At 41.2% G+C, this 22495-nt stretch overlaps 3 protein-coding genes across 3 annotated transcripts; 1 reads left to right on the top strand and 2 right to left on the bottom strand.

Moving 5' to 3' along the window:
* The first annotated feature begins 974 nt into the window (after positions 1-974).
* psme1 (proteasome activator subunit 1) lies at positions 975-5701 on the top strand. The gene is made up of 12 exons (XM_034132611.1): positions 975-1148; positions 1266-1311; positions 1501-1533; positions 1651-1713; positions 2106-2207; positions 3196-3253; positions 3707-3804; positions 4041-4109; positions 4229-4296; positions 4611-4665; positions 4814-4900; positions 5467-5701. Exons 2-12 carry the CDS (start codon positions 1273-1275, stop codon positions 5545-5547), a joined length of 753 nt encoding a protein of 250 aa, XP_033988502.1. The 5' UTR covers positions 975-1148; positions 1266-1272; the 3' UTR covers positions 5548-5701.
* Positions 5702-6251: 550 nt separating this feature from the next.
* Positions 6252-8056, bottom strand: LOC117484162 (fat storage-inducing transmembrane protein 1). The gene is made up of 2 exons (XM_034132652.1): positions 7770-8056; positions 6252-6885 (listed from the first exon to the last, which is right to left on the bottom strand). Exons 1-2 carry the CDS (start codon positions 8054-8056, stop codon positions 6252-6254), a joined length of 921 nt encoding a protein of 306 aa, XP_033988543.1.
* A 1319-nt stretch (positions 8057-9375) lies between these two features.
* Positions 9376-22194, bottom strand: dcaf11 (ddb1 and cul4 associated factor 11). Its single transcript, XM_034132553.1, has 15 exons — positions 21989-22194; positions 20844-21078; positions 19998-20125; positions 16976-17094; positions 16671-16735; positions 16466-16566; positions 16020-16166; positions 14883-14937; positions 14457-14525; positions 14212-14269; positions 11990-12175; positions 11630-11783; positions 11057-11209; positions 10730-10836; positions 9376-10518 (listed from the first exon to the last, which is right to left on the bottom strand). Exons 2-15 carry the CDS (start codon positions 21062-21064, stop codon positions 10417-10419), a joined length of 1665 nt encoding a protein of 554 aa, XP_033988444.1. The 5' UTR covers positions 21065-21078; positions 21989-22194; the 3' UTR covers positions 9376-10416.
* Between the last annotated feature and the right edge of the window lie 301 nt (positions 22195-22495).

Genomic DNA, 22495 nt, shown 5'->3' with positions numbered 1-22495 from the left:
TCAATGCAGCGTTTCTTTTAATCTCCTGATGTGATATCAAAGTCTGGTATCACAGAGTGTATTGGCATAATGATGGCATGTTACAGTGCAGAGGACACTGATTGTGTTTACAATGGGAGGCTCTGACGAGCTTTGTGTCCAAACAGCTCGTGATGAAAGACCCTACCATACAGCAGATCTGCTCACAACAGCAGATACACTTTGGCCTCAGGATTTAAGTGATCAATACTGAGATAAAGTAGTGCTTTCGTGCTGCTTGGATTGCTTTATTGCAAAGACCAGTGAATATGTGTCTTAATATAACTTTCAGTAGGCTATTCATGCTTTTTTTAATCAAATTGGGCTTTAAATACTTAAAATCCCACTAAAAGAGAAAAGCTTCACTCAATTTCACAGTTGAATCACTTGTAATATATTTAACAGAATTTTGTTTGTGTCATATAGACTGGTCCATACACCCTTTTATATAAGTATATTGTTTGAATTCACTAAAAAGACACATCACATTTGACCTTTAACTTCACCTTTGCTCTGGTGATATTAATAATGACCTATATTTCAAAATACTTTGATTTACTCCATTTAGAACAACAGCACCATCTAGCGGACACAATCAGATCTCACAGAGGATACAAAGCATACGCCATACGCAGTTTGTTGTTGTGTGTTACTGTTGGTCTTATATGTGGTGCTGCACAGCTGGTGCTAATTAGCTAATCATTCAAAGCACAGTTGTTTGTACACATTACTCAAGCAAAGACTTTTCAAAAATGTATTGCTTTTTGTGGTTACAGTTGAAAAATATGTATTATTTTCTAAAAAAGTCTCTTTATTTTCTAGAAGTATGTATTTACAACGTATAATATAATGATTATATGCAGTCATTCTAAATAATATATATTATTTAGCAAATGTATATTATCGAATTATAGTCGTGATTAAAAAAAATCGTAACCATTTTGTGAGTGTGTTCCTTCAGGCTATCTAGGATGTTTCTCATGGCTCTTGATGAGAAATTAAACGCTAACGCTTGCTAAAAACTACAAGTCCCACAATGCAACAGATGTTTTTACATCCATGGGAAAGTCAGGGGGAAGTCAGGAACTGTCTAAACTTACTTTCATTTTCGCTTTTTCTGCTGAGTAACTGTGAGTATTGGCTCGTGTCGTGCACGGCATTCAATTACACACAGTTATTGTTCTTGATTACAGTTTGTTCAAATTTAAAGGCTTTTATAAACGTATTAACTAACTTTTCATCCACAGAGACGAAATGGCTGCTGTGGGTATTCGTGTCGAGTCGAAGAAACAGGTGAGCTCGTATGTCTGCTAGCATGATGGTATCAACCCCTTTCTCTTCATAGTGTCTGTCTGCCTGTCTGTCTCAGGTGTTCAGTTAAATGTTTGTTCTGATAACTAGACATACAGATTTGACTAGATACTGTGTGTTTAAATATATTCGTTAATCCCTCAACTGAACCTATAATCTCTTCACTTGCAGGTGGATGACTTCTGCCAAAAGCTCACCAAAGAGGTAATGTGTATTATGGTCAGAAACCTCTAGCAGCTGTCCCATAAATATGTTTGTCACATTATATAAGAAACGTTTTGAGTCTATGAACCACATTTGTTTTGCTTTTTTAATTAACAGGCAGAAGAGCTGGTTTACAAGTTTTTCCCTCAGAAGATTGAAGAGCTGCAGATGCTGCTGAAGGTATATGTGACTCTATTAGCCATATCGTAGTCTAGTATTCAGATCCTTTTATGAAGTAAAGGTACAAACACAGTAGTGTATAAATACTACATTTAAAGTAAGAATATTGCATGAAAAATCCTACTTAAGTCCAGCACGATTAAAAGTACTTATTTACTTTCCAGTACTGGGCCCTGAAGGGGATTTTGGAGTGAGTGGCTGGTCAAATTAAAACATTCACTAGCCATTAGGCATGTGTACCAGAAAGTTGATTTTTTTTTCTTTTTTCTCAACAATAGAACTTTTTATAGTTTTAGTGTCTTTCGGCTGATCCTGAGCTGTAAGAGCACTTGACATATGAAAGGGTAATTCAATCCCTAAAAGATGTAACTAAACATTTGTTTTTCTGTCAGACTTCCCTCAGCTATGATGACCTGGCATCTCTGAAGGCTCCGCTGGACATCCCGATCCCAGACCCAGCCAAAGAGGAAGCCAAACGCAAGAAGAAAGAGGAGGTCTGTCCCACTTCACGAAGCATTGAGGCTGTCTAAAAAGATTATGCCACTCCAATAAAGGAAGCATGCTGATTGGAAGAAGCCAAAATACTTTAAGGCATACAAGAGATTTCTTTGTTTGAAGGCAGAAAGTGTGACCAATTATCAGTTTAATGCTTAATTAAGAGCACTTCAGGGTTTTTTAGAGGATGAATGGGAAGTAGACACCAGTTCTGTAGTAAATTAGTGTCATAGGCTTCATAATAGGTAGTCTTGGTTAAGTGTTTTAGTTTCCTAACCATCAAATTTCTCCTTGGGCGCTGCATAAAGCCAGTCAACCGGGATCCTCAGTCAAGGATTTATATTTAGTGTTTCATAATATATCTGAATTGCGTGTTACTATGGTTACAATTGCTGTGCCTAACCAAGGACTGCTTAAGAATCCAGAAGAGAGTGGGTGATATTTAAAAATCTAAATTGACCTGATATGCTCTTTTTATCTGGCATCAAAAAAGCTTCAATAATTTTTTTATTGGAATGACATTCAATATAGTTCTTACAAGTATACTGAATGTGCTGTATGCAGCATACAATGATCATTGACTTTAAGAGGAAAGCAGAAAAATCACTCGGTAAAATTACCCTTTATTATATCCCTTATGTATGCTCTCCTTTTTATTTTAGCAGCTGTCACAATTCACACTTGCATTAAGAGGAGGAAATAGCGCAGCACTGCCAGTCGCAGTAGTTTTATTTGGGGAAAACTGGCTTGAAATAATATTTGGGATTATACAGCCGCTCTGGGAACAAACCTGGCTGTTGGGGTGCGTTCAGAAGCTTTGTGCACGGAGCAGGGACTGATGGAACTAGGTTAAATTTCTTAGACAAAGAAAAAACGTTGACATCTTCATTTAGCCATGTAAAAAAAAAAGCATGTGGGAGAGCTGTCTAAGAGATGAATAGGCACTGAAAACTCTTTGACCTGCTGCCTCCTTTTCTCATGTTGCAGAAAGAGGCCAAAGAGGGGAAGAAAGACAAGGACGGCGATAAAGAGGACGAGGATTCAGGTAGGCATGAGGACGACATGTCATAAATCAGCATACTGCAGTGGATGTAGAACACTTTGCAACACTATCAGTATTAAACAGTCTGGTTTTTGTATCCCTCTTCAATTGCAGTTTTCTGTATATGAACCATTTTTTTTATAAAAGGTGAAAGTGGTAAAATAAAGAATGTCAGGATTGCGATTTTAAAAGTCTCATTTCACAAACCTCATTGCAAGAGGTAAATCATTATAAAAGGGAATTTTAAAAACATGAAATATTTATGAATACATTAGCTACAAAATAATCCCTGCAAGACATAATTGATTGGTATTTGTTTTTGTTACAAGACATTTTATATGCATGTAAATTAAAAGGAAAATATCTTAGAAAGCACACCAAGTGACGCCTTATTGAACCTGATTGATCTGGTATTGTGAATAATAAAGCAATATTTTGGGATGTTTTGTCCTCCAGGGCCTCCTTGTGGTCCCATCTGCAGCAACGAGAAGGTGGAGAGTTTCCTGCAGGAGGTGAAGCCTCAGATCCAGACTCTGAAGGAGAAGCTCAACACGGTCAGTCTCTTATTTAGTGTTTTAGCTACATTTTATACCAAGAAGAAATCATTCCAAATGTAGTGTAGCCTTTACTTCTCTAGTGCATAGCATATATAAGGGATATGCCTCTGGGTGCATGATTTCATGCCAAACACATTTATAAAGTAGTGTTGGGTTGTAATTGTTTTGGCTGCCTTAATCCCAAACTTGTATACTGCATTAAATACTAAAACTAATCAGATTTTCCTGGGCAGGTGTCAATGTGGGTGCAGCTCCAAATCCCTAAGATTGAAGATGGAAACAACTTTGGAGTGGCTGTACAGGTGGGTAAACAAGGAGGATTTGTTAGAGCACTAGAATATTTTAACTGTCTTGAAACTGCTTTACTAGTTTCTCTAGTGAAATGTGTCGACTAGGTTTTATATATGTATTTTTCCAACAGGAGAAAGTGTTCGAGCTGCTGACCAACACACGCACCAAGATCGAAGCATTCCAAACTCAGATTTCAAAGTAAGAGCCCACACATACAGTATATCACTTTTGGTTGACCTTTTTTATTTATTAAAATTATAAAGAAAAATTACAGTCACACAAATATATTGTTTTATCTGTGTGGATGTGTTAGCTTAGCATTTTAGCACTCTCCCATAACTGTCACTTTTAGCTGCAGTGGCTACTAATCCGCATGTTACAGATTTGCTTCAATCACAATTAGATATCACCATTTTTAAATGTTTGAACAATTACTGGGAACATTAAGTGATTTTAAAGATGTTTAGGCCTGTTTATGAATGTTATAAACTTCTCTTTCTGCTCTTTGTTAGATATTACAGTGAGAGAGGTGATGCTGTGGCCAAAGCCTCCAAACAAAACCACGTGGTCAGTATCTATTTTAGTCTGTTATCAGAGTGGTTTAAAAAAACATGTATTTGTGCTTCTGTGTGTCATTTGTCAAACACATTCCTGGATGAGCCATGTTCTGTGTGTTTCTGCATATAAACTCTGTGTCGTGTGCTCTCTGCTGCAGGGAGACTACAGACAGCTGGTCCATGAGCTCGATCGGTATCAGTACTCTGAGCTCCGCCTTGCAGTCCTGGACATCCGCAACACATATGTAAGACACCGTTTAATATATTTGTCAGTGTAGAGAAATCTGGAAATGGATCAGATTTGAAATTGCATTATAAAAAAAGCAACTTTTGACGTCATTACGGTCCGTGTCATCTGAATATTGTAAATCACATTTATCAACGTTAATATTCCATCTGTTGTGATCACGCTCTGCACTTTAAATATAAAACTACCCGCAATCTATAAAATATTCCAGTCTTGTCCCGGCAGCTAAATGGAATCCGTTCCTTCTTAATAGGAGGGTAATTAAACTAATTGCTGTGCTTTCGTAAAATTGATTGGTGCTCCATCCCGAATCCATTAATCAGTGTTTGTCTCCTTCCTCTGGCTATTGTCCTCCTGTGTTTGATGCTGTTAATGAACAAGGCGGTACAGGTGATGATGAAAGGAGCTGTTTGACGCGATTACAGCTCTGGATCTGATCGTCTCCCTCTCTTTTTATTACTGCCTCTGACCTTTCTGTCTCTCTCGCACGTCGTCCATCTTTCTAATATCTTCTTTCTCGCGCACCATTTCCACTGATGTCTCTCGCTGTATCTCCCTCTGCAGGCTGTGCTGTTCGACATCATTAACAAGAACTATGACAAGATTAAGAAGCCCAGAGGAGACGGAAAGGCTCTCATCTACTGAGACTGCAGCACACTCTCAGGCTTCTCTAACAAGATACAACCAGTATAGTGTGACACTCGTGTAACAATACACCCGCTCTGACAAAAATGTCTTCTTTTTCTCATTGTGCCTCCATTTTGGTTCAGATTACAAAATAAAGCAACATATTCCGATACTTTGTCTGCTCTCATGTTTGTCCGAATGGGAATTTGAATTCTGGTTTCACACAAATATTGACCTACATTTTCTTATTTTATTTAATCAGGAGAGTCCAATTGTGATCAAGAATCCATTTTTAAAGAAAGACCTGGACAAGACAGGCAGCAACATAAATACAAATATAATGGAACCAAAAACAAATATAGGGTTTAGAAAGTATGTTTTTTGTTTTACCATGTGACTTAAAAACCTTGTATTTTTTTTCTTTGCATACCTATCAATTTAAAGTCTTTTTTTTGCATCAAACTCTATGCTAAGGGTGCAGAATACAAAAAGCATGTTTTCCAATGTCACACCCATACAAGCATTCAGGACTAATGGCACAATTTCCTGTGAATGCAAAAATTATCACCAGGCCTAATAAGTAATTTGCATATTGATATGGTGCCAAGAGTTATTTGGTGTTCCATCTCTGACAACCCTAAACGGAAGCCATTTTGACTTGAGCCTGAGCTTTAAAGGTCACAGTCATGTCCCTAAAACATGATCTATTAATGCTTTTCAAACTACTGAGGCTGTTTGTGGATGTCCGTGGTGGTAAAAAGCCCCTCTCCCGGCAAAGCAGGACAGCCCCAGCTGGGTTTGAGTCTGTACCACCCCTGATAGAGGCCCCTCCATCCCAGGTAGCCCAGAGCTCCTCCTAGATGCTGGGCCGGGAACTTTGGGAAGTGTGCAAGCAAACACAGAAGCAGGAACATCCATAGAGAGAGAAGGACTACACACAGGAGGAAGATTAACCTCAAAGGGGCTCCTGGCGACATCTTTGTTTGAGCAAGGTAAGGACCAAAGACAGACATTTCCTCCACAAGCAGCAGGCAACACAAGCAGACGATGAGGACGTCCTGGGACACTTCGTAACCTCTCCACACCATTTTGGCTCTGAGGCAGGAGAGCTTTGTGCAGTCTTCATGCAGGAGCAGCTGTACCGAGGAGCCTTTCAAAGGTTCATAACAGGTTCCTGATGCGTCCTCCAGCAGGGTGAGGAGACGCTGACAGACACACAAGAGCAGCCCTACCACAACGATCCGGGAGAGGTGGCGCAGGAGGAGGGAGCGGGGGTGACGGGCTGAGATGGAGAGGAGAAGGATGAAGGAACCTGAGAAGATGCAGGTCCAGCCCCAAGTAGACTTCAAGAACTTCCTGTGAGAGAACAGAAATCCCATGAAAAGTCACTATAAATCCTCAAAATACAATACAACCATGCAGTAAAAAGTCATATATTTGTGCCTCTTCCTAATCGGATCTACTGGAGGTTTATAAGGTAGAGTATATTACATATTTAAATCCACTTAAATTTGTTGTGGTGAAGGAGCTATTGGCTTCAATTCTCAAATAACAAATAGCATTATGGTAATGTATTCACTTTTAAATATTACATTTTTTAAAATATATTAACCTTTACTGAATGGGCCTCAGGTTAGGATAATGCTAAACCATGACGTAAGAGTGGCACAGGTAAAAAGGAGCAGAATTTGTTAGCATTAGCTTATAAGCTAATGTTCATGCCAGTCTGAAAAAGGCTGTAGAAGCAAAACCCTTTGTACTGAATGAGAAAGGATGTATCCTACTGCTCGTAAATTAAACTGTCCACTTCAGGACAAAGAATGTGTGAAAACTTGTTTTAAAAGTTAACATAATTTCACACCATGAATGATAAAGATTACAGAATACATTGATTTTATTAACTATTTACATAGACAATGACTTAAAGGTGGGGTAGGTAAATTTGAGAAACCGGCTCGAGATACACTTTTTGTTATGCATACATTAAGACATATTCATGACTACCCACTTAATTTTAGTTTGTGTGAATGTGTAAAGTGTAAGTTTAGCTCTAAAATGTAACTGTCTTTCAACCAGGTGAGTTAAATGACCTTTGGGGTCATAATGAGACCCCTTCATGACAAGTTTTAAAGAAGCATGCAGATCCAACTGAAAATCTTGCGGCCACTTTATCAGTTTCCAGCAGTAGTACGTACTCCCAAATATGAGATTTCCATTTAAAAGCAGAATCACAACCGTACCTGTACAGGTAGTTGTTGCTGTTGGCGAAGATGCTGTACTTTGGCACCCAGAGGCTGAGCACAGGACCAAACAGCAGCAACGCAGACAGCATCAGGTGGAAGTGTCCTCTCACCAGCTTGCTCCCTAACATCCTGGCCAGCACGTTTGTTACAAACACCAGAGCAGCATTCAGGAGTCTCACAAGGAATTTTCCCAGCAGTATCAGCTCTGCAGCCATCTTTTGCAACTTCTCCAAGTTGATCTGTGTTGAGAAGCCATTTGAGGAGTTTTCAGTCTTTAAATCCATGTCCATTTGTCCTCCTGATGAGACCTTAAGTAGTTTTTGAATTAAAGTGTTCTCCTCTTCTTTGCTCTTTGTGTCCATTTGAGCCCCTTGGTGTAGTCTGCGTCACTTTCTTTTGTCTTTGAAAGGCACACCAGTTCTGCTCTGGGAGCCTTTCTACTTTATCACTGTCAGACGTGCAGGGGAACACATGGTTTATAAAAATACAACCCCTCTGTCCCTTTTACCCTCCAAAGCCCTCCCCCTCTCAACATAGACTCTGAGTGTGGACATGCTAATAGCTGCTGCTGTAAGTGACCCAGTTATTCTCTAAAAATGATCCAACGTTTTGTGAATTTGCTCCAATTAGAAAGACTACAACTACTTTGGAAATATTGCTGTTAAAAGAAGCATTCTGACATAAAATTGGCTCCTTCTTTGGTTCTCTTTCAGTCTCTCCATTCTTAGCATCAGCTGTCAGAGCCAACACTAATTTAAGTTGTAAACTGTTGCCAGTCTGCATTTGGCGCCATCAACAGCTGCGTTTCTCCCAGCACTTTGTCCCCCTTATTTCCAGGCCCAAAGCCTCTCCAACCCTCTCAACTCCCAGAGCCAAATTTAGTAAATGTAGTCTTTCCGTGGGATTTATGCTCAATAAAACATACAAGAACTGCTTTCACAAGCCAGGACATCCAGTCCCACTACTAATACAGGCTCTACACCCATAGCAACAGCAGTAAGAAAAGTCCATAAGTGATTTGTTACACAGATGTTAGTGTTCATGTGATTAGATACAAGGGGGAGACTTTCTTCCCATAATTCAAATGCAAGATCGCAAGTGAATTCTGATTTAAAATGAGAGGAAAAGCATTTTTGATTACTTTCCAAGTTTTCCTCAGATGTGGCCTCCTTTACCTGATAGATGATTATTTCCTTTCCTTGAAACTGTAGCCGAGAGGATAAATGATTACCACCGCTGTGTTGTGATGTATTAAGTAGGAAGTGAAAATAAAACCAGACATGTCAAAGAATCTCCGTCTAATTTTAGACCACTTAACTGCATTGCTGTCATTACAATGACCTTCAAGCGACAGCAGCTTATTGTCAGTTGTCTGTTATGCGCTTCTGACATATTCAATTTGTAGGGAAAATAAACTGTTCATGTGATCTGTGTTCAGTGTGACGAGTGTCTAAATCGCCACTTCTCCATTTAGCTCACTCCTAACTCTATATGTAATTGCAGCATTTTCTCTGAGTCTCACTTTTGCATGTTTAAAGCTTTGCCGATAGAGAACATTTGAAAACATTGACGTACTTCATTCTCACACAATTTAGTATATTAATACATTGAAAGAAAGCTTTTATTGTTACTGTAAAACAACGTTCTGAGAGTGAACTATGAACACCTGAAAATTGCATATACAGATCAGTGTGTACGTTTTGATCCAGTCCCTTCACAAAGTAATACCTATTATCACACACATTCAAATCTTTGAAACAGATCAGAGGTTTATATTGGCAAACAAAATGACTTTTTTTACACCCAGGGCTTGTTTTACAGAGTAGAGTGCTGACACATGATCAATAATAAGACTTCAGACCATCGCTGTGTTTACTAGAGGGGTTGTGTTTAAACTTGACAGTTTTAAGAGGTTTGAACATAAAATCCTTATGAAATTGAAAGTAAAACTCATGTTACGGGTTTTCCGGTCAACTTGGAATAATGGAAAACTAAATAGGATGTTGACCACTAGGAAGTTTCCCTAATTTGGGGCAATTGGTAAATAATGTGCTGGCTTAATATAATATAACCAGCCTTTAACTTGACAGCCCCTCAAATAGGACACAGCTTATGTCATTAATAACATCAACATCCTATTCAGCACACTGACAACAATCTAAACCCCCTCCCTGAATGCACATACCATTAAAATACTATACATTTATACAGAATTACCCTTGTCAGTTTCTCCCTGCATCACCCAAAATTGATTTCTATATAACTAACTTACCATTCATTTTTTCGTTGCTCATTAAGTAAGAGCCGTGCTACATGTTTGAGCACGTTTGCCGGGCCAAGTTTAGAAGCTTTGGCTTGTTGACAATGAGGCAAAAACAAAAACAGAAGCAGGTCGTCCCACTGAGTCCTAATCTGCACTTGGATGTTAGGCTTTATTGCCCTCCAGATTTACACTTTTCAACTCGTTATAATTGAAATCAATAATATCCAGCATTGAATGTAAAGGATGGTTAAGTCTCCCAGTCCTTCAGGACTTATTGTCTTCCTTCGTTAGGGTCAGCGATGCTCTTTCTGCAGTGAGGTCATTTCCTCATCTTTCCATTTGTGTGTCTCTTCTTCTTCTTCTTCTTCTTCTCTCGCCGTCTTAAAGGTTTTTGTCCGTCGTCGGACAGTCTCTCTCCCGCTCTCTCTCCTCCTCTAGCGGATGGGTCTCTCTGTGCTCCCACATTCGCACCGCTCCGTCCCACTGTGGAGAGACAAAGGTGGATGAGGACAGGGTCACTTAAACATCCTGTCTTTGCAACACTTTTCTGCAAAACTTCAAACTTCTCTTGATTTCATGGTACTACGTTAACTTGAGAAAACAATATCTGGTGTAATTCCCCTCAATAAACATTTATAATTAAAGCAATATCTCTGATCACAAGCGTTTACACATGGACTCCAGTTAGACTCACAGAGCTGCTGATGATGTTGTCCTCGTACGGGTGCCAGCTGACGTCCCTCACACACGCTTCATGGCCCGACAGTCTGGAGACCACGCTGCCCGTCAGAACGTCATAAACTGGAAAGAAGACACAAGAAAAATCAACATATTCAGTACTTGTCTGCATCATGCCCCTCTAATCGCCCCGACTGCATTGATTTCCCATGTAAAAATGACTACACAGAGATGATGCAGCGTTAGAAGGCAATCCACAACATAGGGCCAATACTGTAATGGAGACACATAATACCAGTCCTACACATTGCAGACACACATATGATCACATGGTGAGACTCACTGATGATTTTGCCAGTGGAGCAGCCAGAGTAGATGAACCTCTGCCCGGTGGTGAACTCTGGAGAGAAACGGCAGCGGACGAGGGTGTGCAGAACGCCGTGACCGCGGTACGTCATCACCGAGGTGTCGCCTGTCAGCTTGTGTCTCTTCAGGGCTGCAAGAAACACATACAAAACTAAGCAATCACAACTACATAGACATAGAGAGCTCATTTATGTCCTTAACATCTGTATTCCGGCTTAAAAAGTAGGCAGATGTTTGGTTTTTGAGGATTTTTCCTCCCTGCTGGATTTCATTACCCTAGCTCCCATCCTTCACCTCTCCTCTAGGCCCTCCCTCCTCTTTGACTTGCATTGGTTATTTTTCCATGCGTTGTTTAAATAATGTCATATCCCCTCACCCTCAAGACACATGCCCACCCACGTTCCACCTCCCTGTCATTGGCCCTGTCTCGCTCCTTTGATAACGTCACATCATGTTTATCTCCTCCCCTTTTCTCCAGACGTGACTCCTCTTGTCCTCTAACTTCACCCTCCTGACTCATTCACCATTAGTGTCTCCTTCTCTGCCTCACCTCTCTGGGGAACCTGCTGCCAGCGGTAATCCCAGTTTTGTTGCGTGACAGCCAGACGGGAAGCTGCCAGCCCCTCTTTGGGGGAAAACTTCCTGATGTCCCAGAGCTTGATGGACTGGTCCTTGGAGTTGCTGATCAGATAGCGTGCGTCTCCCTGGCAGAGCAGCAACACATGAGGAGGAGTTTTAGACAGAAAAGAAAACAAACCTCCGGGTAGATTACACTAGACTAATATTAGCTTTTCATTAATCAACTTCCAACCAATCATCGGTCAAATCCAACTACCAATGAGGCTTCGGTGGAACTTGTCATTGACAGATTGATAAAACACCAGCAGCATTCCTCCCCTCGCTCCCCCACCTTGCTGTGAATGAAGGTGATGCCGTCTCGGTGTCCGGCCAGCTGTCCGACAGGCTGCGGTCTGTCCTCCCGCAGTGTCCGTCTGTCCCACACCTTGCACAGCGCGTCGTCGCTGCCAGAGAAGAGCAGCTGGGACGAGCTGTCGGCGAACGCCACCGCATTCACGTCGTCCTCGTGGGCATCAATCTGACGAGCAGAAGAGAGAGTCAGTTTTTCTGTGCGAGCATGTGGGGAGATTGTTTGATTTTCTTTGTGAGACACAGTGTGTTATATAAATGACTGTGTGAAGGTCTGTGTGTACGTCAAAATCGTGACAGAAAAATTGATGCATACCTCCTCAAACCAGTCAGTTTATATTCATGTCTATTGGAAATTTGTTGGAGATTGTCATAATTACCATATCAATGCCTGAGTTGAGGCCCAAAAACTTGTTTTGGGAGGTCACATGTACACAGTATTTCCTGTTTGATTTATTGGCAGACACATTTTTCTGCCAGATTGAAGGACACCGGCTCAGGAAATTACATTATCAGCACACTTCTCTGCAGCAGATGAGCAGGGTGGAGCTACAAACTAGCTTTTGGAAGTGTAGCTACAGTACAATGCATGTGTTGTGTACTTCTAATTTCCTTTCTGTGGTGTTTTGACACACGCATTCGTCTAACAACGGGATGACACTCACTCTGCAATTACAGCCATAAAAGTAGTGACCTTTGGATCCATATCCAATAGGTTTAGGATACTGTTTAACCAATAATCCAACGACAATTGTTAACCCATTCTAGGTTGACTATATATGCCTTTGTATTATTTCTTTGTCCATTTTGTCCCAATGTTAGTCTGTTTGCACAATAAAAGCCTGGAATCGACCAGTGTTTTACATTTGTTCACCCATTTATGCATGGTCCTCGATAAATTATGATTTATAATAATAAATGTATTAGAAATTGGCCACAGGCAATTCATGTTATTAGGTCCAGTTTATTGTTGGTTTTGGTTTTCTTGGTAGATTTGTGAACAATACCAGACAGACCCGGCGTCATTTTGTATTAAACTATGTTGAAAGATTAGTTTAATATCATTTTTTTATTTTGCTAGGAAATTCTGAATGAAATTCTGAATGAAAGGCTGCGGGAGAGACTGGTTTTTCGCTGGGTTGAGTCGTGTGGGTTTGTGAGTGAGATGCGGCACAGCAGCCTGTCAGTTTACTCTTGCTAGGTTAGTTTGGCTATTATCATTTATATTTATCTGCAACAATGGATATCAGGAAGTGGTTCACGAAAGGAATATGGCAACTCAGCGCCAGATGCAGGCACATTAGAATAAATCAGTTACGTTACCAACGAGCTAGCAAGCCAGCCAGGGACAAGGGAGGCTGGCAATCAATTATATTTTGAAGAGAAATGGACTCAAGCCGGCTCTCTCACAAACTCCTGCTCTGTCCTGACCGCTGCACACGCTCTCTACCTCGCTCAATCTCTCTCTCTCGCTCTCTCCCTTTCTCTCCATCGCTCAACCTCACTCCACCCTGTGTGCGCTCAAGTTTGCCTGCGTGCTTGCCCAAGTTGGCACAGCGTTACAAATGTGCCACAAAACCAACCAATGGATGTATAATAAGACCGTCAAGAGCCTTATGGCAACCTAAAACCCCTCTCTTTCCGTAACAACAATTCACGAGCGCCTCCCTCCCCCCCCGTTGACAAATCCCGAGCGTCTAACAACCCCCCCCCCCCCCGTTGACAATTCAGATTTCCTGGGAAATGTACGTGTCGGGGTGGGCCCGCCCTGGTAAATCAAATGCCCGCCGGGTCTGCCACCAGATGTATTCTTGAGGTGAAAAATAGCAATAATAGGAAAAGGGGTTTAGAGATTAAGCGCAGACACACTGACGGAGAGGTAATAACAAAGACTGAATAAGAAAGAGCACAAGACAGTGGTGAAGCAGATGGTAGAGGGCAGCTACTGACTACTACACAGAGGGGAGTTGTGGGGAGAGGAGGAGGGAGGAGGGTTTAACCCCTGTCCCACTGCAGGGTGGAGCCTGACTCTCTGCTGCTGCGTTACAGACAGAGGGGCGGTGTGAAACTTTTGTGAGGGAGGTCCGCTAATGTCTGGCTCACCTTGATCGCGGGATGATGCACAAACAGACAGAGGGGACGTGACACGAAAGCCGGTACAAGCGGACCCACAAGCAAAACAAAAAAACAATTAGACGCACTAACCTTCAACGTTCGTTTATTCTGCTCAAGATCAAAAACGTAAAGGCAGCCGTCGTTCGCTCTGAAAGGAGAGGAGAGAGAAATTGAACACATTTTAATTAAGAGGTTAAATAAGAATGATCTGCTCAAGTATTCAAAAATAAGCTTCAAGGGAGTATTTCACTGGCTGCTTGAATTCACATTTCTGAAAGAGACTTCAGTCCTCGTTTCAGTCACTGCCTTGAAACATAAAAGCAAATTGTACTCACCCTCCCAGGATCTCGTTGCCATCTGTGGACGCAGCCAGTGAGAACACACAGAACCTCCTCTCATCTGGACTACAAAGCACAACACACAAGCAGGTTGACACTGCAGCAGTAGTTGCTATTGAATCACACAGCCTATTGTATGTCATCACACACCAAATAAGATAGATAAAAGGCACGCATCACCTCTTAAACAATGCTTTTGTTACGAGCGATGGGATTATAATGAAAGTGCTTTGTTGAAATAATGATCTCTTCCCTTCACAGAGTAACACACACACAGACAGAGTGAGAGGATGGATGTTGAGGTGACATGTTCTGACAGCGTCATTCATCTAGGTGCTAATGGAGGGAGAGGAGGCCGGCTGGTAGGCAGTGATAGATTACCTGCTCTGTTATGTTATAAGTTACTATGAGGAAAACACTAACTTGAGGTCCAGGGCGGTGTGGTTTTCACTGTCTCCATCTATACTGCACAAATGAACTGTGGGGCAAACAGACAGAGATAGAGATGATATTAATACAACATCATATATGAGCTTTATTTTCATTCATATTTATTTTTCTTATTATTATTTAAAGAAAAGGTTGTCAGGTACTTAGATAGTGTCACATCCCCAGTTTTTAGAGAAACTGAAAAAGAACCCAAGTGATTCTGTGTATGGGGCAGCAGCAAAATATATTTAAACACATAAAAAAGGCCAACCTAGAAAAATCTACAGTATTTATTTAATATTTGTACAGATTTACCTCGCTATCAGAGAGCCCTTTCCAATATGGAACTGAAGCCATTACTATGCTTTCTCACCAGACTCCATTGACAGAGTCATACAATAACACAAACAAGGGGCGGGACATCTCTAATTGGTTGAACAATCACAACAGAGCCAGCCAGCTAACCAATCAGAGCAGAATAGGCTCTGGTTTCAGACAGAAAATATAGAGAGCTTTTTGAACATTAAAGCATGTCACAGTAGAAGCACAACATACAAATAGAACATGAGCATTATTGGGCCCCTTTAAAATAGTTGTTTTTGTCAAAGGAGTCTGGTGCCTAAGAGATTAACGGCTTCAGTTCCCTGACGCAGGGTAACGTTGTGAATTCTCAATATACCGTACACCTTAACTGATATTGATGAAATGTTGTTCCACGGCTTTTCCTCCCTTGCTTGAACTCCTATCTTCAGTAAAATGCTAATATAGATAACATGGCTATTCGGGAATCACTAGCTGTTCTTCACTGATTAGCATTATTGACTGACTGCATAGAGTGCCACAGTGACGCGTCCTAAAACCCGGAAGCAAGCTTCTTCCGGTTCCCTTGACAAAAAAGCAATGCAATTTCTCCATAGGATTTTGGAAAATAGCTGGAAATAAGGTCTGTGGTTGACACACATTTAAGAGACGGATCACATTTTGTTCAGTCGGATAATCTCCACATGTCTACCCTACTTTTATAATTTTCGAATCATAAATCTAATCGATAGAAGAAGCTTACTTCCGGGTTTTAGGACGCGTCACTGTGGCACTCTATTATATTGTATCTTAGGGCTCCGTTAGCCTTACTGTAGTCAGACCAGCTGGAGTAGAGCACATTCTGAGAGTCAGGGGTGAAGCAGACGTCCAGCACGCTCCACCCCACATCCCGAGCCTTCACTGTCCGTCGTAGGTGAAAGCGTCCCCGGCTGGTGTCGTACAGGCGGATGTTCTGGTCTGCAGCGAGGAACAGGAAGAAATATAGTATATTATATCATTTGTGGCTGTTATCACATGACATTACTTTGGCTCTCGTCTTTATTGTTCGCTCACAAGACTTATTTTCAAATGTTTCAAATCTGGTGTCTGATAGTTATTTGCAGCAATAGCGCAATACTGGTCTGTCAACGACCATGACACTACACAAATGGCCCTGATTATTTAGTGGTCCACGTTGTTTTAAACAAACACTACGACTCATTATCAGGTCTGATTCAGTTCCTCTGGGTTCCAATGTTGGATCTCGGGATGTTTACCTTGGCAGGCAGAGAGGAACATGTTGCCATCCTCGCTGTACACTCCACAGAAGGCTTTCTGCTGGTACGTATCCTTGTGGGATACATAGTTTGGCAGAAAACTGCGAAGGGAAAAAGGTCAAAATAATTTGATTGATTCTCTGTGTGACCATCTTGTAATTTGTTAAGAGATATTGAAAAGGTGTAGAATTTAAAAAGTACTTACTGTGTTCGGATACGACTGCACTCTCCGTGGGAAAAACTGGAGCCTCTACATCTGCCTTGTTCCCTCTAAAAGAGTAGGTCAAAAAAGAAAACAACAAATTGGTCAACATTAAGTGTTTCAAACTGTACTGACAGAACAAGTGACCTAAATCATCTTTGATATTGGTAAACTTGGTAAAAATGTATTTACAAATATGTGGAGGAAACTGATAAATACTAATAATCTTTGTTACATCATGAGTGCTGAAAATGGGCCAATTGGATTCGACTTTATTGCTGCTTTTGTTTGTATCTCTGCACTCTGACCTCTGTTAGCATGTGGGTGAAACTGTGTCGGTTTTTCAGCATAGAGGAGCCGGTGGCCAGCAGGATCTGAGTTCGGATCTCACTCTGGTCCACTTCATGCGTGTCTGGTTGGGTGTCCACTGGTTGAAAACAAGACTTGGTATTACTTTCTATCCGACATCAAACTTTCACAATTTGTTACAAAAGATAAATTCTGATTCAAAATTGTGGCTACATATTTATGAGAACAAGTTGCTGCACTTTCCTACAACTGCCACATTGGAATATTTGACAAATGATACACAAACAACTAAATTATACTGTTTTTTTATCCAAACATTTTACAGCTAAACAATGAATTTAAAGGTCCCATGTCATGCTTTTCCGGTTATTACCTGTCCCCTTGTGTGTTATGAAGGTTTGTATGCATGTAAACGGTCTGCAAAGTCACAAACCCTTAAAGTACACCCTGTAGCGAGTACAACTCTAACACAGAAAAGACCTGTCTATGCTGCCCCAGAACGCCTCGTTGGAGATTTCTCTTTTTCTTCCTGGGTACAGTGACGTGCCCATACCCAAATGGACCAATCCGTGGAGCTCCTCACACACACACACTCTCTCTGCGGCGAAACTGTAACGCGCTGGGGGGGGGGAGGGGAAACTGTGGCGTGCTTACACTGTAGGTGCACCGCGTTTGGGGGTGCGGGTGCTAGTGGAGCCTTGCAGATGGGGGTGCTGCAGCCCCCTCAGTATCCCCTCCTTCCTGCGTCCATTCGCGATGTCACGCAGCAAGCAGGAAATGAACCCAGCTCACACTGTCCGCTCCTCGCAGCAGCGAGCAACGTCCCGCCAACACGGCACCCAGACCCCACGCAGCATTCTCATCTGTTTGTCATTACTGGTGTCATTTTCTGGTTGCTAACAAACGCCATTGTAACACATAATCACTGATGTTCAGCTGTAACGGTGGTGATCTCATCAGAACAGAGTGGGCGAGCTGACCAATCAGAGCACAGTGGGCTCATAGGGAGGGGGGGCCAGGAGCTCCAACAAGCCGTTTAGGACAGAGAGTGAATACACATACTATACAGAGATGCTGTATGAGAAACCAATGTGAGTTTGGAAAATTGCACAGTATAAATCTATTCTAGTAGACCTCAACAATGGAATTATGATCAGTAGAAATGGCCATGACATGGGACCTTTAACATTAAAGACTTGGGAAAAAAAGTATTTGCTGTAAGTAATTAATTAATAACTGACAACCTTTCAAAACACAGTAAAAAACAGTTCATACAACTTACTTTGTTTCCTTTAAATAACATTTACTTTGGGTATTACTTAATACAAACAATAGCATTACTGTTAATTGCTTTTCGTCTTAAATTGAAGGATTCAACGCATTGATATGTATTCATCATGCTTCTGTTACTGGGTATTGGGTGGATTCCAACCAGTGGCGTAGCCACCATAGGGCCAGGGCGGGCCTGTTACTCATTGGCTTGCTCTGAGAAAGCTTCGGTGTAATTTTTATTTAATTTTCTTATTATTATACATTTTTTTATTCACCCATTGAGAATATCCAAGCATTCAAAGTGGAATTTAAGTGAACAAATATCGAGTAGAATTAATGTTGTATGTGTTTTATCCTCTGAACGGAACTCATTTCCGGTAAAAACTGGTTGTTGGTTCCGGCGCGCGCCCAATTAGTAACGTGAGAGAGCTGCCTGCAAATGATGCTCTCATCTAGCAGCGATCCAGGGCCAGGCTCTCCGACTCCGGAGACTATACTGTTACGGCTGCTTGCTCCACGGCGCTAGCAGTGCTCCCTCCCGCTCCCGGTCGTCAGCATGAAGCAGGTGTAGGCCTACCCGCTGATCTGTCTGCACTTGATGAACCGCCTTCACAGCCAAAACTGAAGAAGTTCCCCTATACTGTTAATCATGGAAAAGCAAGGTGCTTCTCACCGAGGTGGTATGAAGATTTTCCCTGGGTGGAATACAGCGCAAGTAGGGACGCGCTTTTCTGTAAAATGTGCAGACATTTCCCCAGCCCAGGAGCTGAAGGTGCATTCACGAGGGATGGATATGTAGACTGGAAGCACCTGCGTAACTCGTTGGAGAGACATAAAAAAAGCGAGGACCACTGCAAGTCCATGAGCAGGTTTGAATGCTACAACCTATTGTTGCTGTTACCTAGTGCAATACAAGAGTTACCTAACGATTGTAAATAACCCAATTTGTGTTCTGTGAAACTGAAAAGGATATTACATTGTTTTTGTTGCTTTCGTTGCAGTTGTATGTCTTAAATGTAATTTAGGTTCACTTCCTGTTTTATTTAGATGCCTTATTTATTTTGAAGGCGAGTTTACGCAAGGAAGTTGTTGTTGCTATGGAAACAACGTGACGGAGAAAAGGAGCGGAGATTAACGGAGAAAAGTAATATCTACATATAAAGACGGAGAAAGTAAAGGATAACGTTTATGTTTAAGTTTAGAACCCCCCGAAGAGGCACAAGGTTGGTATTTACTGTAATATAAAAATGTGGGTTGTGTCCTAATTCGTTTGGCTATGCTGTTTTGTAGCTTTGCTGTCTGTTTACAGTTAACATTTGGTAGTATGCTAAAGTGATTCTAATACGGATGGAGCCTAAATGTATTTGTTATTTTTGTGTCTTTATAGCTCTTATGTTGATATTGGAGATTTCAATGAATTAATATCATCAGTCAAGTCTTCGACCATTATTCGGAGGGAAATGCTACAACGATGCTTGGCAATGGGCCAGGCCTACCTTAAAGTCATTTTTCCCCCTGGAAAAAGCTGGCCCACCCTATTTTATACATGCCCGCCGTAAAGTACATTTCTGCCTACGCTACTGATTCCAACCAAACAGAAGACAAACAGAAGTGCAGTGTCCCAAAACACAGCTAATTAAAACAGGAAGTAGATATGTGTGTTTTAACAGAATGTCAGAGAGAAAGCAAGATATAATTTATCGCTCTACCTTTATACCTTTACAGTGAACAGTGTCAGTGGGAGGTTACCTGGGGGGTTGTAGCGGTCGCCCAGCCGCCCTTCCCAGGCTCCATCGCTGTCCTCGTCAGAGTCAGAGTAAGACTGGACCAGCTGCAGGCCTGTGGCCCCGCTGCCGTGGACCAGTCGGACCTGGCCCCTGCACACACATAAACACATTCAATCCAAATTAGATACACAATGGAAAGAATATAACCCTCCTCCACAGGAAATAGTGTGCATGTAAAATAATTTCAAGGAAAATCGGAGAACATTGGAACAGAGTGTTGAATTTACTCATACTTAAATGTTCATTCAGACAACAGATTGGTCCAGCAGCAGCCCAATGGGGAGACAAGCTAGCAGAAGTGCCATTGTGTTGTGGGTAAAGATTTAGTCTTGTAATATTTTTTTCACTCCAATGTAACACATGGAGAATCAAAGGACCTGCTGCTGTTAAGGATCAGTGCTTAAATGTGTGGTGGTTCACAGGAGGAATATTCAAACATTTCCCAGCCACTTAAACGGCTTTAAAAATCAAACATGTATAAGGATCGGAAATTCCCCAATTCCCCCAACACTTCTTAGCTTTAGTGATGCGATGTAATGAGCGGTTTACAATATTTGCTCCCTTGACAGACATTTAGGATGGTCTGTAGATTTAACAGGATTTCAAGGGATGAGTTGGTACATGTTTTAAGTATTCACTCACGCTACCTTTACGAGACGCCAGAAAATATTAAATACCATTTTTTACTGATTGAACGCTTTTGTTAAAAACGAATAGAGACAAACAACAAACTGGGCACAGAGGTGCAAAGTACACATGTTATTGACTGTTTTACTATTAAGGCCACTACAACATCCTCTCTCTTCACCTTCTCAGTAGGTAAGCCAGCACTTCAGCTAAGTCAACGTCCTCCTCTGAAGCTGCCGGTCGGTCTCCTTGCTGCCTGTCGGCCGTCCTGCGGCCCCGGCTACTGCTGCTGCTGCTGCTGCTGCTGCTCTGGTTCGGTTCTGCTGCGTCTGACTGCTCAGCTGGGTTGCCACTGGAAGAGCCCCTTCCTCCAGACATCCCAGAACTGGACTGAGAGCCCATAGACTGAAGAGGGCCTGGCAGGGAGAATTATTTGGAAATTAAATAACAGTTTTAGATTTACCTGGGGAAGCCATGTACGCAAATAACAGTGTAATAATGTGTAATAATTCGAAATGATGGCTAGCAGTTTAAATCAAGTCTCTAAATAATTCCCTTTTTTCCCCGTATACATAAGTGCTTTTACTCATGTGCTGTACTTTATTTACAGATATTTGTACTTTATTTCATCCTGCTTTATACCTCTACTTCACTAAATTTCAGATGGAAATGTTTGACCTATTACTCTACTACATTAATTTAATAACTTTAAAAGTGACTTTTTTCAGATTTTCTTTGACGACAAATTATACATCAATTAATAAATAATTATGTATTTATTTTTGCAAACTACACAGCAGTATTTAAAAATGTCACCTTCAACCAGCTTCAATATTAAGTAATTACAAATGAATGCATCAATAATTATATTTAAAAAAAACATCATTATATGATTCTGAAATGGGACATTCAGTGCATCAAAACAACCTTTACTTTTGCTACTAGAAGTATATTTGGATGCTAATACTTTTTCAATGTATTCATTGTTCTTAATATATACTATTGATATTATAACTAAAGTCAGAGATCTGAATACTTGTTCTACCAGTCTTTATCTTATTCACCAAGTACCTCAGGTCGTATAACGATAAAGGAAAAGAGAAACCAGAAGTTAGGTAAAAATGGCTGAACAAGACAGCTTTGTTTTAGCTAAACTGTCATCATCAATTCCAGTTATTTGTTCAAGCCATTGTACTACCACATCTTCTAATACTCAAACTCCATGTCCTGAAAACAAATCGACCAGCATCAGTGTACAGTACGCTAGCTCTAATGATTGAGGTGCAGAGGTTGGTGTTGCAGAGCTAGCTCAGATGCTAACGGTACCGTTTGACTGTCAGACGCTCTTCTTGACAGCTCGTCGGCCAGACTCTTTGTCGTCTCGGTGCGAACTTAACAATAAAGCCAACGCGTGACTCCCGCAAGGTCTAATATATGACGTTTATCACACACAATGGCTGACGTTTGGCAGCACAGTGTTTAGTCAGTAAGCTAGCAGGGCCAGTCCGTGAATCGCCATGTTGTTTACAAAAGTGTGAAAAAACCCTGCGCGTGCCCCTGCCCTTCTCTGTCACGTGATCAGCCGCGCCAGATGTACTGATAACAAGTTAACTGAAAGTCAATGGGACACTTCGCATAGTTCAAAACAAAGCAGTGTTGAGGTTTGAAAACTGCTTCACAAAACTAACAATTAAAACAAATATACAGAGTAACTATAAAGTGTAAATGTAAGGCAGAAACCAGAAACAAAAATAAGATTTTAGGATTTACAGCTTTAGCATAATAACATGTTCAAATCATGGTTCAAATGTTCAAATATGCCTCTGAGCATTT

This window comes from Trematomus bernacchii, unplaced genomic scaffold (genome assembly GCF_902827165.1).
Source record: "Trematomus bernacchii unplaced genomic scaffold, fTreBer1.1, whole genome shotgun sequence".
Classification (NCBI taxonomy): Eukaryota; Metazoa; Chordata; class Actinopteri; order Perciformes; family Nototheniidae; genus Trematomus; species Trematomus bernacchii.
This window is presented reverse-complemented; position numbering and strand designations above follow the sequence as displayed.

What these genes read in the sequence shown, in the direction of transcription:
- psme1 (XM_034132611.1), top strand. Translation starts at nt 1,273, where the DNA reads ATGGCTGCTGTGGGTATTCGTGTCGAGTCGAAGAAACAG. An exon ending in AACGCAAGAAGAAAGAGGAG is followed by an intron (nt 2,208 to 3,195) that starts GTCTGTCCCACT and finishes CTCATGTTGCAG; the next exon opens with AAAGAGGCCAAAGAGGGGAA. An exon ending in TGGACATCCGCAACACATAT is followed by an intron (nt 4,901 to 5,466) that starts GTAAGACACCGT and finishes CTCCCTCTGCAG; the next exon opens with GCTGTGCTGTTCGACATCAT.
- LOC117484162 (XM_034132652.1), bottom strand. Translation starts at nt 8,056, where the DNA reads ATGGATTTAAAGACTGAAAACTCCTCAAATGGCTTCTCAACACAGATC. An exon ending in AGCAACAACTACCTGTACAG is followed by an intron (nt 6,886 to 7,769) that starts GTACGGTTGTGA and finishes GTTCTCTCACAG; the next exon opens with GAAGTTCTTGAAGTCTACTT.
- dcaf11 (XM_034132553.1), bottom strand. Translation starts at nt 21,064, where the DNA reads ATGGGCTCTCAGTCCAGTTCTGGGATGTCTGGAGGAAGGGGCTCTTCC. An exon ending in CTCCAGCTGGTCTGACTACA is followed by an intron (nt 14,938 to 16,019) that starts GTAAGGCTAACG and finishes TTTGCCCCACAG; the next exon opens with TTCATTTGTGCAGTATAGAT. An exon ending in GGCAACGAGATCCTGGGAGG is followed by an intron (nt 14,270 to 14,456) that starts GTGAGTACAATT and finishes CTCTCCTTTCAG; the next exon opens with AGCGAACGACGGCTGCCTTT.